This window comes from Pipistrellus hanaki, assembly GCF_964339955.1.
Source record: "Pipistrellus hanaki genome assembly, chromosome: 1".
Taxonomy (NCBI): Eukaryota; Metazoa; Chordata; class Mammalia; order Chiroptera; family Vespertilionidae; genus Pipistrellus; species Pipistrellus hanaki.
Window position 1 is genome coordinate 78,224,173 of NC_140503.1, and position 18,309 is coordinate 78,242,481.

The window sequence follows — 18,309 nt, forward strand, 5'->3', positions numbered from 1 at the left end:
TCTACACTATGGCTTCAGTGAAAGTAGATTCTGGATCATTAGAGTGTTTCTGTTTTTTTGAGCAGATACCTGTTCCTAATTGGCCTGAAAACACCAGTGTGAACTATAAATGAAAATAATTCAGTCAGATGGACACATCTTTTTGACAAGAATATTTATTTCTTATTAAAAAGTACACAAAGGCAAAAAGGTTGCTTAGCTGCTGATCGTCCATAATACAGCAGGGCATTATAAGATATATCTCGCAGTTTACATTTCTTAAGGCATTTAGGCTTAACAGTAGCAGGCATGCCTAGGTGCCTTTACTTGAGTTTAAATATACTGAGGCACACTAGGCAGGTAAGGGATTTGAGACTATACAATAAAATACCCATGCACTTGTGTCTTAGGATCATATATCTGTCCCCCCCACAGCCCAGTCATTCTTTTTTTTTTTTTTTCTTTTTTTGCACATAAGCTTTGGAGTTGTTCATAGAACAATGGTAATAATAGACTTGCTTATCATGACAACCGATGGGACACAACAGAACTATCTCACAGACGGGTTCTGTAGACTCTTACCAAATCGAGGCTCCAGTAAGAAAAACAGCGATTTATAAAGGCACAGTGGAGACAGGTTTAATGCATTAAATATAACACGAATCACTCACAATAACACGTTTAGTTTTTCAGGGAACGTTTGTTAATACAACACAGTTGGTCACACAAAATACAAATGCTTCTGTTGATTTGTCTTGGCAACTCAGATACATCAACAGTGCTAACAGTTTAACAGCTTTGTTCTCATCTGACAGAAAGTAATGGCAGCTCTGCAAGGCAAATGTTAAACCTGACCGTATGTATTTATTAATTCCACAGTGTTTTGACAGATTATAGGGGATGGAACTCAGAGGATGCTGACACGCTCGCTGAGGGCTTTCATCTCCGTTTCCTCAGCCTCAGGACTGTCGCCGGGACGGGCGCTGGGGCTGACCAGGTGCGGGGGGTACTGCAGCCCCTGCTCACCTGCGTGCTGCTCCCACCGCAGGTCGTCGCTTTCGTGGGTGATGTAGCGTTCCCCGGTCTTACACTCCAGCTCTCGTAAGTCTAACCAGGTCTGATAATCCTGATGAAGAAATTCCAAAATATTAGCACAGCGATGATTACAGCTCATTAATGCACTGTCCTCAGTTCCCACAAGGGAGGGGTTATCCCTTTTCCTCTCACTCTAAGCCTGTGTGTGACTTCCCTCAGGCACCCTGAAGAGGAGAAGACAGCAGCAGCACCAAAACCATCCTATTCGCCCGAACTTTACAAACGCATCCTGTTCATGTGAGGGGCACTGGAAGGTGGGCAGTAAAGTGCTTGCAGTCCAACAATTAGGAATGTTGGTCTTCCTTTGAGATTTCATGACTGCAAATAATCCTTCCGTATTCCAGAACACCATTTTTCTAAACGTTTAGTTCAACCCTGGCGAGTTTCGCTCAGTGGTTAGAGCATCTGCCCATAGACCAAAGGGTTGAGGGTTTGATTTCCTGTCAAGTGCACATACCTGGGTTGCAGGTTCAATCCCTGCCCCTGTTGGAACACATTGGAGCAGCAACTAATCAATATGCCACTCTCACATCAGACAGATCAGTGTTTCTCTCTCTACCCTCCCTCCCACTCTCTCTAAAAATCAATGGAAAAAACATCCTGGAGTGCGGATTAACCATGACAAAACACTAACCTCAAATTTTAGGATGAAAATAATAGATATGTAAGAGAAAACAAGCATATACCCACGCATGTACGTTTGCCATGCATTTGTTCTGTATTGGCCTAGGGCAGGCTTTAGAGACACAAGTACAAACAAGTACAGGGCACGGCCATGTGTGCCCATTTATTTGGGCATTTATCAGAGTTGCACAGACAGATGCTTCTGAAAGTTGGGCCTTAGAGTTTGGTTGTGACCCTTAGATTTCTTGATTTTGGTTTGGGGTGTGCAAGTATGTGTGTGATTTTCTTGATAGAGAGGTTTAGAAACACTAAACTTTATTAAGTCCTAAGAAGTTGCATTCATTTTGGCAAACAAATTGATATTAGAATTACACTTTAAAAAATAAGACAAAATATTTTTTTGCGTACAATATCAAAATCTTACAAATATTTAGAAACTCACCTGACTGAGGAAATATCTAATAATTGATTTTTACCTGTAGCCAAGGGTGACTCAAGGTCTTGTCCACACTATAGCGCTTTCTCATTTTTACTTGCAGCAAGTTATTGATAAGATCAATGGCTGAAAAAGAATGTTAGCTATTAGTGAAACCAGATGACAAACCGGGAACATATCATGATTCCTTTACAGCTTATTTCATGTCTGCTATTTCACACAGTCAAGGCAGCACAGCAATAGCAGGCACTAGAGCCCAAAGAACATTCATCTTGAGAATTCTAAAACCTTGGTCTTCACTTTATTTTGGGTGCTGAAAGGTGCAATTGGAAACAATCGTGGAGGAAGGAATACGAGTATTTTGTGAATATGATTAAGTTTCATGGTTTAGTCTTTAACACATTTTTCTAAAGTAGAAGTTTTACTTAAATATGTTTCATTTAAATACATCTTGCACTAATGGAAGGATAAAACTAATATTCAAGAGAAGACATTTACTAACTTTGTGGTAAAATGTGTTTAAATTTAGAATACACACAATGGGATTCGTAGTCTTGAATTTAATGACGGCCATCTGGATACCAGATTTAAAAGGGAAAATATATAAAGCAGAACATGGGTCAGGACTCCAAATTTACAGCCTAAAGACCAGTGGCACCCCAGGATTAGACTTGTGTCACTTTCACAGACAAAAAAAAAAAAAAAAGTGAATTGCAAGCAATTTACAAGTGAATTAACTCCCCAACTTCCCCAATGACTAAGTCCCCAGTTGGGTAGCTCTGGCTCCATTGCTCCATTGCTTGGTCTACACCAGCATGCTTGGTCTACACCAGAAAATATGGACTGTCACAGGGGTGCAGGGGCCACCTGAGACCAAGATCGTTCATCCAGTTCAAATGAACCAGACTCCTATCCCTACAGGCACAGGGAAGTGATTCCTGCCGTCTTTCGGTAATCCAGAATTCTCTCTCTCTGACACAAACATTCTAAATATTGGCCTGCACGAAAGGCTGCAGAATCCCAAACACCTAATTCTTTGACTGAAGAAAGCAAATGCGACAGCCCACACTTAAATGCTGCCTCTGCCTAGACGCCCTGGCCAGAGCTGGGACCCCTGAGGAAACACAGCACTTAGTACAGTTTCCCATTGCACACATGTTCTCAGAGAGCTTTCGGAAGTACAGTTCTCTCAGCGAATGGTGTATTGGGCTTGTGCATTAAAACAGCCATTCACACGATTTATTCACTGGTGAGTAAGGTGCACCTTCCATTCTGGCTGCTGGGAAGTCACAGCACATGGAGGAGGAGGGGTGCAGGGAGAGCGTATGTGCTACGGAGCATTAAGCTTCCCTGGACACTGCGGGGAATAAATATACTGGTATGTTATTAGTTCACTCAGTCTGTTTTGAATTCAATAATTAGGAGGGCAGGAGTACAGTAGCTCAACAAAAGGTGGGTTTGTGCCCAAATGGGCCCCAACAGTGAACCACACGGCCTAATGGGGAGGGAAGCACCGCCAGAGGAGAAACGAGAAGTGTCTGAAGGGAATGGAATATGTGAAGATAAAAAAACAAAATGGTTCTGCCGAATGAAGCACAGGCAGCAGTGGGGACAGCCGGTACCCAGGTGACCTGAATACGCACAGCAAGAGGACGAGGAGGATCTCGGGAAGGAATGGGTCCAGGACACAGGGAGAGAACCCAGGAAACACGTGTGTGTCTATACATGTGTGTGGGTATTTGTGAACTTATATAACCTACTTTGTGGCTCTCGGCAGAAAACAGAGGTAATGAACTATTGAATGTTGACGCCTGTACTTAAATGTTGGGAACCTGGTGGTACTGAGGAAATAGGTGCCTCATTCGTGTCTGAAGCTCCATTCTGCTTGTCACTCTTTCTGGAACTCTCAAAACATCCTTTTTACTCATTGTCTTGCACAATCCAGCATTAATCGTACCCTCCAAATGCCTTTCACTAAACCTATTTTTAAAACAAATTCTAAAGTGTGTTTGTTTTCCTAACAATGTTCTGTTTATTGACCACATTCTTCATACAAACGTATCAATCATTCGTTCACCAAACCTGCCTCAAGAAATTATTGTTGGCAATTACTTAGGGAATAAACAAAAATATCTGGCCTCCTGAAAAGCTCCCAATCTAGTTGCAAAGGCAAAACATACACACACACACACACATACACACACACACACACACACACACACACACACACACGTACGTAACAATATGCACCGTTTGAGTCTCTGGCCTGTGTCAAGTATCTTGGCATCCCTCTCACTTAATCCACGATTTATTCAAAATTCCTCACAACAGCTTGAAGAACACCATTGTTAGTTTCCTCAAAATGCAGAGTGTCCAGTTCTGAACAGTAATCATATCTCAGAGCTGCCACTGAGGGTCCTCCTGTGACACCTCCATCCTCCCAGGTCTCGCTCCCAGCAGCGACCTCCCTGGGAGAAGCTTCCACACTCAGGGGGCGAACCCAGGTGCATGGGAGCAAAGTCTACAGCAATCCCAGAGGAAGCTGACCATCAAAAAACTCCAAAACTCAAATGGAGACAGAATTCGGAGTGAGAGGGAATGTGGTAGGGCATGCCTTCAAGACTGTGGCAACACCAGGGGGAGAGGGAGAGACCTTGGGAGAGACATAAAATCGGGTCATTCTGCGAACTTCTCTCAAAAACAACCCAAAGGAGGAAGTGCCTTGGCAGCGGGACTCGGAGGAAAGAGGAGGACTGCAGCAGAATGGAAAGCCAGAGAGAAGGCAGCCTATGGCACAGCACACAACAGGAAGCTGGTGCCCACGGGGAGGGCGAGGACTGCAGAAACCCCAGGCTCCCCAAGAACAGGAACAACACAGGCAGCGCCCGGTCCTTCTCCTTGTAGAAAACATGATGCCAACGTTTACAGAGAGGCAGAGAGGGGCAGAGTTATTTTCTGATTGTACCTGCCCAGTTATTCTGAGAGTTTGCTTTTCTAATGCTATTCCGAGAATTCTGTTATTCATCCTTAAACTCAATCTCATCTTCCCATGTTATTAGTAAATTGCTGTATATCTGAGTTTTCTCAATACCGTGGATAGCCATATTAGGCAATCTGAGATGTTTTTCCTTTTTCTTTTTTATTGAAAAAAATTTAAAGAATTGTATGGTTCAGTTTTTCATTTTTAAAGAATTACTCTCCCGCACGAGCAGAGAGTTTTACGGTTTCTAAAATGGATCCACACTCATGTTTCCTCTAAATAAAAGAAAGGAAAAAAAAACGAAAGAAAATCTGTATTTTGAAGCCTAATGTTTCTTTTCTTGCTACAGCAAATTATTGCCTAACTAGAAGCTGGGACCATGAATTCGTGCACAAGTGGGGTCCCTCAGCCTAGCAGGATTGGGCCGAAACCAGCTCTCTGACATCCCTTGAGGGGTCCCAGATTGCTAGAGGGCGCAGGCCAGACCAAGGCACCCAACCAGTGCATGATTGGAGCCGGGAGGAACGTGGGAGGTTGGCTAGCTGGGGAGGGACTGCAGGAGTGCTCCAGGGCATGTCTGTCCTATCTCCCTCAGTCCTGATTGGCAGGACCCCAGCAGCAAGCTAACCATTGCTGGAGCATCTGCCCTCTGGTGGTCAGTGCACATTATAGCGAGCAGTTGAGCTGCTTTAGCATATCATTAGCATACTACGCTTTGATTGGTTGAATGGACAACTGGATGACTGGACACTTAGCCTATTAGGCTTTTATTATATAAGATACAGTTATTTTCCTCCAACTTCCTGTATGTCAGTTTCTGTTGTTGTCGCATCAGTTGAAAGACTGAAATGTTAGGAAAGTGAAGAGAAAATTTTTATCAAAACGCTCCCTTTTTACCGGAACAGGCCTTTCAACAGATGTTGGGATAGCTGAAGTTCTGGGTAGCCTGTTTGCCAGGTGCACAAGTACATCTGAACAAAAACAAAATTAAAGGGTACATGCAGGTGCAGAAGAGCTTTATGTTTTAATATGAAAAGAAACGTTTTATCAGAGTGTTAATTGTATGGATTCCATTTTCTTCTGGTATCAAGTACAGAATTATCTCTGCAACTGTGGAAACTGTATTGCAGTCATTCTCTATTTCAAAGCAAATGCCATGTGTATGGACACAATAGAGTCTGTGTATGTAGAAGGCTCATTTGCATGTGCCATTGCACCCAAAATTTGGAAAAAATCCTACAAAAAGAATGGAACTGGACATATTTGGATACATAATCAGTCCCTCAGGTTACATCCCTCAGTCCCTCCACCATTCCCCACTGTTCACTAGGTCAGTACAAGCCTATCTCCCCCTCTTCTTCCCACTGGATTTCAGCTCCTTTAAGGCCAGGCAGATTGTGCATTTATTTTTTGTACCAGTGTTTCACAAATATTTAAAATAAAATACATCATTCAATGCATTAGAAAAGTGCTTGTTAAGTAGCATTTGGTAGACAGACTACACTAATTAGAAACTTAAGTAACCATTTTCTCAGCTCTGAGTTTTAATATCCATATTATGTGCATATGGTTTGTATATTTTTGCTAAAAATACTCCTGGATGGTAGGACATCACAACTCCACACAATATAACAGATCACAGGATCAGTGACTTCTGTTGGAAAATTAGAGCAATGCTGAGAATATCTGCAATACAAATCGGATTTATTTTACAACGTTTATTTTACGGAAGATAAATTATTGGTGACCCTCTGGGGCTAACCTGTTTTATCCAGATACAGTACTTTTGACTTTTATTTTTTCCATACTGTCTTTGAATGCAAATTTTTCATGTACAAATCTACCTATATAAAACCCTAATATGCAAATAGACCAAACGGCAGAACAACCAAACAATGGGTTGCTATGACGTGTGTGTGTGTGTGTGTGATGACAAGGGGTCTGCAGAACGTGGCGGGCATCGGCCACAATGGGATTATGGAGCAGGTGAGCAGGGGCAGCAGATAAGGCGGGGTGCCGGTCACTGTCATCAGGGCAAGCCTCAGGTGGTTTCTGAAAATTCTTTGTCCCAGGCACTGCCGTGGTCCCTGGCAGTGCTCACACCTGCTCCCAGCGCAGGACCCGCTCAGACCCGCACCCACTGCCAGCACTGGAGCCACCGCTGGCACCTGCTGCTGGCACCCAGCACCGGCCATTTGCTCAGTGCCATCAGTGGGTGCATGCAGTGGCTGCTGGCCCCAGTTGCCCCTCAGGGTTTCACCTCCTCCTCCTCCTGAGGGGTGATTGGTGCCTGCAGCCACCTCTTGCCCCCGCTGCTGGAAACGGCCCCACTTGCACCCACTGCTGACACAGGAGCCACTATTCGAACCACTGCTGGCGCCCGGAGCCAGTCCCAATCGCTTGGTGCCATCAGTGGGTGTGAGCGGCAGCTGCCAGTCCCAATCGCCCCTGAGGGCTTCTCCATCTCCCCATACTCCTGAGGGGCGATCAGGCAGCAGTTGCCACTCACACTCAATGCTGGCAACAGCCCAATGGCTCCGTGCCATCAGCAGGTGCAAGCAGGGCCAGTGCCATCAGCACGTGGGAGTGGTGGCAGCAGGAGCAGGGCTGCAGGTGGACAGGGGACTCGGTGCCATGGAGGGAGGAGCCAGGCAGGGCCCGGAGGATGGGCCGAGACCTGCCCCTGTGCCCACCATAGCCTTGTGGCCCACAGTTCCTTTCAAGGTGCACAGATTCATGCACTGGGCCCCTAGTTTTCAAATAAAGAACCCAGATCAGAACTGTCACTCTAGAGATGGAGCATCATCGATCAGCACTGAGCTCCTCACCTTCTGTTTTCCTTTACCCTTTCCATTCAGCCCCGCAGTCGGTCAGTGTAGCCCTCAGCACTTCTCCCCTTGGTTTGCTTCACGCTGGTGGGTAAGTTGTGTGTTTATTTTAAAAACAATTTTGCAACCCTTCACATTCCAGCTCTCAACCCAGCAAGCTGTTGCCAGGCAACATGAACTGGGACGCGCCTCTCAGGGCCGGAGCCAGAGGCTGCCTGCAGCAGCCAGGCCGCGGGAAGTCATCATCTCACCGGTGCCCGAGTCCATTACCGCAATCCGATGAAGTGCAAGACCTTCAGAGACTCGAGCCCCAGCCTCTCCCTCTCCAGTTCTTTCCTCGGTGCAAAGCCATTCTGTCAGTCGTTACTCTTTTGCTTTCCCTTCAATTTCACGGCCTCTCAAAGACCGGCAACACAATTTTAGAAATCCTGAACTGTTTCAACATAACCATACAGCAGCCCCCAAACGGGTGCCAACGGGTTCAAAATCCAAAGTAAAAATCAAAACATATTTATATTATTATAATGATGCACAGGGTGGATTTTTCTTTCATTTCCACTGCCCATTAATATCGCTTAGAGAGGTCTTTGTTTTCAGTGTGTGTTTTCTTTAATGCTGAGACTCACACCCACGCGCAAGGTGCTGATAGTTTTTAGACATGCCCGGGTGCTGCTGGTCTGTACAGCTAAGGTGGGGAATGAGGGCTGAGCATGGTTTCTCAGATTTGCCAGGCATGTGAGTGACCCGGGGATCTACACTGAAGATCCTGATTGCTGCGTCTGGGGTGGGACCTGAGAGTCTGCAGTTTGTTGTCTCCCAGGCAGAGTCTTAGACTCACACCTGAGTAGCAAGGGCGAGAGGTGTGAGCACACTGACAGTAGTTAATACCCGGGTTAACAGGGCCTCTGACACCATGGAGGTAAGTGCAGAGAAATGAGTCTAACCACGGAGAAAGGTATCCGTGCTCTGTGCCATCTGGTTCACTGTTTGGGATGAAGACTCAGAGGGTTTCAGGACAGCTTCCCCTCAGGAGATGCCAACAGGAAGAGCAGACAAGTCGCATTACACAAGTAAGTTCCAAAATAGCTACAGTGTGAAGCTATGGGCTATACTGGTAAGACAGCACTTAACAGGAACCAATGGAACTAAGTCCTCTACTTAGGTCCCTCCTTCCCACCAACCGAAAAGGGTCTAAGTACAGAACTGAAAAGCCCGGCTTATCAGCAGCATGCCTGAGAAAGAATTCAGGGTTCTAAATCCACAGCAAACTCAATGAATCTATTTATTGTCCCCAAATCAAGTGTCATTTTACGGTGTGCTAAAAGAAATGTGTTCTTTACAACGGAACGTGGTGGCATCGCTTTATTTTAGAATCACTGAACCTTGAGGCAGAGGCATTTTGAGGATTGGTGTAAAGAACATTGATGAAGGGAAAAGTGTCTGAACTAGAGTGAAGAAGAGGCTCAAAGAAACCCTGACTGCTTAGGATAAGATAGCGGCTTTCAAACCTTGAGATAAGCTTTTAGTTACAAGAAGGATTGGGCTTGCTTGACCAGGGGGTGTAAAAAGACCTTCTCCTCATTGTGCCAGGGTCAAATTAAGAAGAAATAGAGCTCCTCATGAAACTGCATATCTTCCACCAAAGGAACATTTTCAGAATAGTATGTATATGTCCTCAATGGATTGACACCGTGAAGCAGTACAGGGGTTCGATAAGATTTTAAAGAGCCTGTATTTTAAAATATTATTCTGTTGTCATTGTGGAAGAAAGCAAATTTACAAGAATATTTAAACTTTGTCGTTCTTCTACTCTAATATCTCTACATAAATTCAGATGTCATATTCAGACGTGAAATTTTCATTTTATAATTGGGATTTATAGGAGACCTTTCAATTTTGGGGGCAAATAAACATGTTTGAGCACTGAGAATGCCAATGTTCTTGCTAAAATTCCCTGTGGTCAGTTTCTCTCTAAAAATTATCTGCTAGAGAAAAATGCCATGAATTTAATTTTATCAGGATAAATAATTCCTTTCCTTGTGGGACCTTTTCAGATATTAACTCATTTGAATTTTTAAAAATTCATTCTAGTAGTGGATATTAATGTAATCACTGTATGCCTTTGGCTCATAATTTTAAAGTTCCTTATTGTTGAACAAAATGCATGCTTTTTTAAAAAAAAGATTAAATACGAGCCATCTCAGAATTTCAAGTAGAGATTGTCTAACAAGTTAAACTCCCGCGAAGGTGCTGACCCAGATAATCCGCTTTGGTTTATCCATCTTGATGGACTCTCCCGGCACCAGTCCGGCATCAGTCAGCAGCTCACTAGTTAGTCCCTTTGCATCTGCTCCCCGCTGCTACGTCTGACAGCGGTGCTAATATGTTGACAAATAAATCTATTCATTAATATTCAGCTGGCTTGCTGCGTCTTCAAGCCTCATATACTGTTGCAAACACAGTTTAATTATTAAAATGACAACTGTCTTCCTTTTGTTCCTTACACCATTGGGTTTCTGGGTCTCATCCATGCGAGGCTTATTTTTCAATGAGGTTATTTTTTGTTTTGAACAAACGCAGTGAAAAGGGGACCTACAGCTGGTTGCTTTTCATGGCAAAGTGCTACTTCCAACTTAAGTGCTTCGTGTCCTGGAACACTGTTGGATTTTGAAAACATACCATGTGGTAATGGTGCGATGCTTTCATTTAGCTTTGCTTTGTGTTTGCACTGGCTGTATTTTTCATCGGCAACTTCTGGGGGGGAAACACACTTGTGACCAATTTTATTTGAATTTGCCACACTGAATGACAAAAATTGCTTTTTAAAATAAAAGTTAGATGCTTTGATAAATGCAGTGGTATATTATTAGAGCCGTTCTGTGCCTTGAGATGCCATGTGGTCTACACAAGTGTCCGCAGAGGACTGAGACCAACTAGAATCAAAAGTCAGAGCTGTGCTCATCGGGGAAAGACAGAGGCAGAAATATTTCCATCGAGCTTGTGGAGGCGGGAAGTGGAGAAAGTCGGCGTCACTGGTGCACCATCGCATTTTGAACTAAAGACAACAATAGATTTAATGCAAGGACATCCCCCTCCCCCCCCACACACTTTTTTTCTATGTATGTCAACGTTTCGTGTCTGATCTTAACTCTTGATAACACTAACTAGCCATGTGACTCTGAAGCTGAACAGTAGCATCACAGAAGGGGACCTGCTTCTTCAGACTTCACCTGTGCACACAGGAAACGATCTGTCTGTGGGGGCCGGGTTCATTGTGAGGCAATTTCCGCTGCTGCCTCTGTGTTGCTTACTGCCTACTCCCCTCCCTAATGGCATAGAAAGGAACATCAAAACTCCAAAGGAAAACCCAGTAATTTCTCTGGAGATGTTCATGGGTCCTTAAATTTACCCCGTGTCTCTAACTGAACATATCCATTCCATTTGGTGGTGAAAATGTACTTGTAGTAGTAGAACAAACGCTCTCCCTTCACTGCAGGTTTGCCATTGTTCTCCTGGTAAGATGAATTGCAAATTATATTTCACTTTACCAGCTATTTTTTACCAGCTATACAAGCACATCCCTTGTTATCTGTGTCTTCTCTCTTCCTCTAAGAATAAACTCTTAGGGAAACAATAGTCATATATAACAATTAAGATGTGCATTATGATCTCGAGCAACTGATGGAATGCAGGAGAATTCATTTGACTTTCCCACTTGAATGTTCTCCTTTGCGTGGGCACATATGGGTTGCAGGGATGGGGAACATCTGGCCCATGGGTCATTAGAAGGCCGTAAAATCATTTGGTCTGGCCCTGACAAAGCATTAGGAGTTAATTAAATGTCTGACCAAATACAGCAGGCTAATTTTTAAGTTAATAATTTTGCATGGCCAATGAGTGATGTTATATCCAAATGGCTCTTGGCAGAAAAAAGGCTCCCCACTCCTGGCAGAATTGCATCTTCTTCATCTGCTCAGGCCCGAAGCAAGGACTGGTGTTAGAGAAAAGAAAATGTAACCCTCTAGCTCTCCAGCAAATAATATTCATATGTGCAATATTATATACATATAGTCTGTTTATTTAAAAATTTAGAAACAGTTTAGACCAGGCATGAAATAGCTAAAGTTATACAAAAGGTTGTACTCCATGAACTTTTGTTCATTTTCATTTTATTTTTTTATCATGTCACATACACCTGGTAAAAGATCTAAATCAATCAGTAAGAAGAGTTCAAAATGAAGATAAAAACCTCTCATCTCATTATGAGACATGCTCTCCAGAGATGACTTTTAAACTATTTAAAAATGTTCTTCCGATTATCTCTATACCTTTCAATAATAAACGTGGTATCTTTTATGCTCAATTCAGTAACTTTTAACCAGTGCTACTCCTGCTCCATGGATCAATGCCAGTCTGCACTCTGTTAATTGGTCTGTGATTAGTAAACACAGAAAGTGAAACTAAGGCATTGGAAACTTTTTATAGCATTTTTACATTGCTATCACATTTACATTATAATATATCAGATAGGGCTGGGCAAAGTAGGCTTACTGTTGTGAGTATGTAAAACAGAGTTCATGCTTATATTATTATTTATTAACTAGAGGCCCAGTGCTCATTAAATCATGCACAAGTAGCTAGCTGGCTTCCACTTGCCTCAGCTGGCAGCCCCACCCCATCACCGCTCTTAGCTCGCTGCCCCACCCTCCACTGCTCATAACTCTCTGCCACTAGTTATGAGCACAGCCCCTTCCATCACAAGAGCCACTGCCTGTTTGGTCGTGACGAGTTATAGTGTGCTAGCCAAAGCTCTTTTATATAAGAGACTAGGGGCCCGGTACACGGAATTCGTGCACTGGGGGTGGGGGTCCCTCAGCCCAACCTGACCCCTCTCACATACTGTAGGCCCTGAGGGGATGTCCTATTGATGGCTTAGGCTCACAACCCCTGAGGAGCAGGCCTAAGCCGCAGTCTGGCCTCCCTTTGTGGGAGGCAGCCTGGCTGATCAGGGGAAGGCACCAGCCCCATCACCCCACTGCTGCAGCCACTGCCAGTCACCACAGCCACAAAGGTGTTTCCATCAACATGGACTCCAGTCCCTTCACCAAGAAAAAATGACAACTTTCCTTAGGCACTTTCAAGATGTGTCTTTTATAGGATATACATTTTTTTCTTTATTCTTTTTTTTTTTTTTTTTTTTTTATCCTTACCTAAGGACATGTTTCCATTGACTTTTAGAGAATGTGGAAGAGAGAGGGAAAGACAGAGAGAAACATCAAAGTGAGAGGAACACTTTGATTGGTTGCCTCCTGCATGAGCCCTGATCTGGGCCCTGGCCAGAGAGGAGCCTGCAACCTAGGTGCATGCCCTTGATCTGAACTGAACCCAGACCCTGTGATAGGCAGACCGAGGCTCTATCCACTGAGCAAAACCAGTGAGGGCAGGATATGGCATTTCTTAGCCCTCCGGCAGTGGACCTTGGTTTCTTTTCTCCAGGAGTGTGGTGGAAAACCCCTAGATCACCTTTTTAGATTCTTATTACCCAAGTTACTAAGAATATTACCAGTGGCATACAGGAAGCTTAGCCAATGTGTAGTCAGAAAAGGTGTTTCCTCTATAGTTCACACCAATCGAGGGCTAAGCCCTGCCCAGGCCTGAAGCCTCTGGCCGAAGCTTTAGGCCTGGGCAGGGGTCCTCCAGCTCCCTCCAATCACCAGCTCTGGCCCTGCCCAGGCCTAAAGCCTCTTGGGCTGGAGCAGATCCCCAGCTCCCTGCAATCCATCGCAGGGGGTCCGCTTCTGCCCAGGCCAAAGCAGACCCACAGATCCTGTGATTGATCACAGGGGGTCCGCTCCTGCCCAGGCCAAAGCAGACCCACAGATCCTGTGATTGATCACAGGAGGTCCGCTCCTGCCTGCACCAGGCTGAAGGAGACCCCAGCTCCCTGCAATCGGCCTGGGCCTGGGGCCAGAGCAGGACCCCAGCTCCCTGCAGTCGATGGCAGGGGGTCCACTCCTGCCCAGGCCTTACCTCACAGTGACCTGGGTGCCAGGATGTTCCTGGGACACAGGCCCTGGGCGCCTATGCATGTAAATTAACCACCATATTTTTTGGGTTAATTTGCATAGTCACTCTGATTAGCTATAGGCATAGCGAAGGTAAGGCCAACTTACATGTTTGTCTATTATTAGGTAAGATTATTGTGCTATTTTCATTGCAAACAACTGTAAACCTCTTTTTGTTGAGAAACTTTATAATTTATCTAAATTTAAATATTAGGAACTTAATTTACATTTTTTTCAGAGCACTGTCAGCTGCGAGGTCTTTTGGGGGTCCCAGAATTTAACTGTAATTCTTTCCTCATGAGCCAGGGCTCTGAGCCATAGTTTTCAAAGTGTTGCCCACGGACTTCTTACAGTCTCAGCATAGGATGGCATTGTATGGGGGTGGGACCTGGTCATCTCTGCTTTCAGCTAGCTCCTCCGCCAAGGTTTAAAATGGCCTGCGATAGGCCTAGAGCCAGACCATGACAGGTCGTTTATAATGAGCCATAATCAAGGAGATTCTTGGCAAGTTATGAGGAACCCCCTGCCTTGCAAGCATTCCCATGCTCTGTTAGCTGGCTTTTTCATTTCCCACTTCTAAGCTCTATACCCCTAGTACTAACTTCTAAATCGTAGACTGAGTCTTGCTTGCAATTTTCTGATTTTTTTTTTTCAACGTCCATCCAGGATTCACCCTTATGATGTTGTCCTACTACATACAACAAACATAAGACCTAACTGGGCCTTTCTCTTGTTGTGGAGTTCCTAAAAGTGCAAGGAAAGGAAGGGCGTATTGGTACATGATCAAGGAAGGTGCAATTTCCTTAGTTTCCTCTGATTATCTAAAAAATGTTTAAGTGATAATGGGCTTCCCTTTTCATAAGATAAAGTACATTTGCCTGATTAAGTAAATATTTTAAAATAGGTGAACAAGTCCTTTCAAGGAACTGAGGAAGGTCATAGGATGGATATGCTGAGGGCTAAGCTTCCTATGAGAGAAAGCTGAGGTGAGAGAGACCATGGCCCTGGTTAATCATTGGTGGGTGGTAATGGCTAAACTCAATGATGCCAAATGACCATCCAGACAGTCACAATGATGAAATGAAACAAGACAGAACACACAACCCTGCCAGAGAATGAACTGAAATGTCCCCACACCCCCGCTCCATGATGACCTAGTCTCCTCTTGTGCTTTTATTTGTAATCATCTGACTCATTCTGGAGTATTTTCTTATATACATACATTCTTCTTTAGTTATATGCATAACTATACATAATGTAAGTATCGAGTTTTATATATATAATAGAGGCCTGGTGCACAAAATTCCTGCACGGGAATGCGTGTCCCTCAGCCCAGCCTGCATCCTCTTCAATCTTGGATCCCTCTCACAGTGCAGGACTGTTGGTTCCCAACTGCTTGCCTGCCTGCCTTCCTGATTGTCCCTAACCACTTCTGCTTGCCAGCCTGATCATTCTCTAACCACTCCCCTGCCAGCCTGATTGATGCCTAATTGCTCTCCTGCCAGCCTGTTTTCCCCTAACTGCCCTCCCCTGCAGGCCTGGGTCTCCCCCCCGCCCCCCAACTGCCCTTCCCTGCAGGCCCGGTCAACCCTAACTTCCCTCCCCTGCAGGCTTGATCACCCCCTACTTGCAGGCCTAAGTCCCTCCCAACTGTCCTCCCCTGATGGCCTGATTGCCCACAACTGCTCTCCCTTGCAGACCTGATCCATCCCAACTTCCCTCCCCTGCTGGCCATCTTGTGGTGGCCATCTTGTGTCCACATAGGGGCAGGATCTTTGACCACATGGGGGCAGCCATCTTGTGTTAGAGTGATGGTCAGTTTGCATGTTACTCTTTTATTAGATAGGATAACTACATATATAGCTGTAATTAAATATGTGTTTAGTTACATAGATGGTGTCTCCCAAAATGTATACTCTTTGAATAAGTATTAATTCCAACGGTTAAATCTGAAAAGAAATAGTCTTATATAATAAAAGCAGAATGACCAGAAGGACTGGTCTACCAGTAGCTATGATGTGCACTGACCACCAGAAGCTGCCCACTGGTGTCAGTGTACTCCCACAGTGGGAGCACCACTCGGTTAACCAAGATGAGTGGCTGTTCCCACTGCGTACCCTGGGCTGATGGGCAGAAACCCGGGCTGCTATCATCGTCTCCTCACCCCAGGTTCCTCTCCTCACTCCCTGCCACCTCCTCCAGACACCTGCAGGCCAGGCAGTGCTGCCACCAGGCTCGCAGAGCTGACCCCGGAGGCTGGGAGGAAGGTTCATGGCCACCATGGGACTGAGGCCCACTCTGCTGCCTCTCAGTGCTATTGTCTCTGTGCTCAGCCCCAACTGGGTCCCCTGGAGAAGCCAGTACTCGGACTCCATGGAAGATGCCGAACCAGAGAACAACTGTTCAGAGGGCAGGTCCACAGCCGCTCGTCTGACCGGGATGAAAGGTACTCCCACAGTGGGCTGATCCCCGCAGACCACACCCCCACCAGTGCACAAATCCCATGCACCAGGCCTCTAGTATTAGCATAGCAAAAATAATTAACGTGTTAAATATTCCCTATACATTCCTAAATATCAAGCCCTAAGAAATAAGCACGCTTTGGTGTGTGACAACTTATGATGTAAGGATGAAGACAAATGATTTGAAGGCCAAGCTTTACCACTGTGTGACCTGAGGCAAGTCACTTAGCCTTTCTGGTCTCTACTACAGACTAAACCGTGTTACTTATTAGAGGATCGTTCTGAAGAATGGCACGATGACAGCTCAAGTCCTCCAATATATATTATCTTATATCAAATCCAGGTCTATACTAAAAGAAAAATGCATGATAAAGTTTTCATTCTGACACATCTGTGTATGCTACAAAGATCTTATAACTTTTTTTTTTTTTTTTTTTTTTTTTAATTTTGCCTTTTCATGCCAAGAAGAAAAAAAAATACAATTAAAGAAATGTCTGAAGAACTCTTGGGAATCATCAGTATGCATACATTTCCTAAAATTATACAATCAATTCTTGGTTTTCTGCCAGGGCAATTCTTAACTTAGCTGTTCTCTTCCTCAATCTAAATCCTTGACTCACCCCACACCTGCCTTCAGAAATGCCTTTCACATCCTTTTCCCATTCGGTCTCTATTACCACCTCATTATCTGGGCAGAAAGCATTACCCTATTCTACAGATGAGGAACCAAAGCTCAAGAAAGGTAAGTGATGGCTAATTAGAACAGCACATAGGACTATGTCTCAAACTGTGCGGCCTTTGATCCTTACCTTTGACTGAGGTGCCTACGTTTTTATTCTCATGGATCTGGATTCTGACTGGTTTTGGTGTGGTTTAAAGTATCCTGAGATTAAAAATTACTAATATCAGTTGTGACCACCCTTTGTCAGATACTTGTTTGCTTGTGTATTTATCAGACCCCACAAGCTTAAAATTATTTGGTACCAGCTGCCCTGTTATAACTTCTAATGAGGAAATTATTTGTTCTCAACAAGGTAGTGAGCTAGAATCTGGGCCTGTACTACCTCACCTGGTTATTACAAGATGCACAACTCTGGTGCCTCAAAGGTAAGAATGCATTACAGGAAGATGTGGAGGAGAAGCCAGTTAATACCCAAACTGATAGCTGAGTTTCAGAAAAGTGAGGGTTACTGAAGCTGGTCTCCACCTTACTTTGTCTGAGTAATAGGAAACTTGTAGTGCTTAGACATAGCTATAGGTAAGTAAATGTGTACTTCCTGGTCAAATATAAATGCTTTGAATTCTATGATGTAATCCCCTTTTTCTAAGTGCTGCCTGTATTCCTTTTAATTCTTTAGTTACCGGTCTAAGTTCCATCTCTGAATACCAATTCTTCCAACTACACAGGTGTTGGGGAGCACATGAGACTTGGTTGGAAAGTTGGAAGGAGGACATTCTGAGAAAAGGGAAGTGTGTGGAAGGCCGCAGGCCCTGTTTGCTGGAATTCCGGCTTAGGGGAGACAGGGGAGTGTCGAAGGCTGCGCCCCTAATTATTCCTTGACCTTTCCACACAAGTCTGTGCACGAGCACACCCCCGGGGTGTTTACTGGAATTCTTACGCCTAATCCCTTGGTGCCCTTGCCTGGAGGACAATGTAAACACATGTCCTCCCAAGATTACCCACCCTGCTGATAGTATCTAAAGATAAAAAGTCCAATAAAGGCCTAAGGAGGCAGGCGATAGGGGCTGCTCTGGCCACTAGATCCAGGGGCCCCTTAGCCTCTTTCACAGTCAGACTGTCTGAGTAACCTGTTCATCCATCCTTCAGGGGCTGCTGGCC

General features: G+C 44.6%; 1 protein-coding gene across 2 annotated transcripts in view; it reads right to left on the minus strand.

Annotated features, from left to right (window-relative positions):
- Positions 1-422: 422 nt before the first annotated feature.
- PRKD1 (protein kinase D1) overlaps positions 423-18,309 on the minus strand; it is a 290,502-nt gene continuing 272,615 nt past the window's right edge. For both annotated transcript variants that reach the window (XM_084874187.1, XM_084874186.1), the window contains 2 exons: positions 2,175-2,260; positions 423-1,105 (listed from right to left, as the gene is read on the minus strand). In XM_084874187.1, the coding sequence (XP_084730313.1) occupies positions 887-1,105; positions 2,175-2,260 (305 nt within the window). In that variant the 3' untranslated portion in view covers positions 423-886. The remainder of the gene's footprint in view (positions 1,106-2,174; positions 2,261-18,309) is intronic.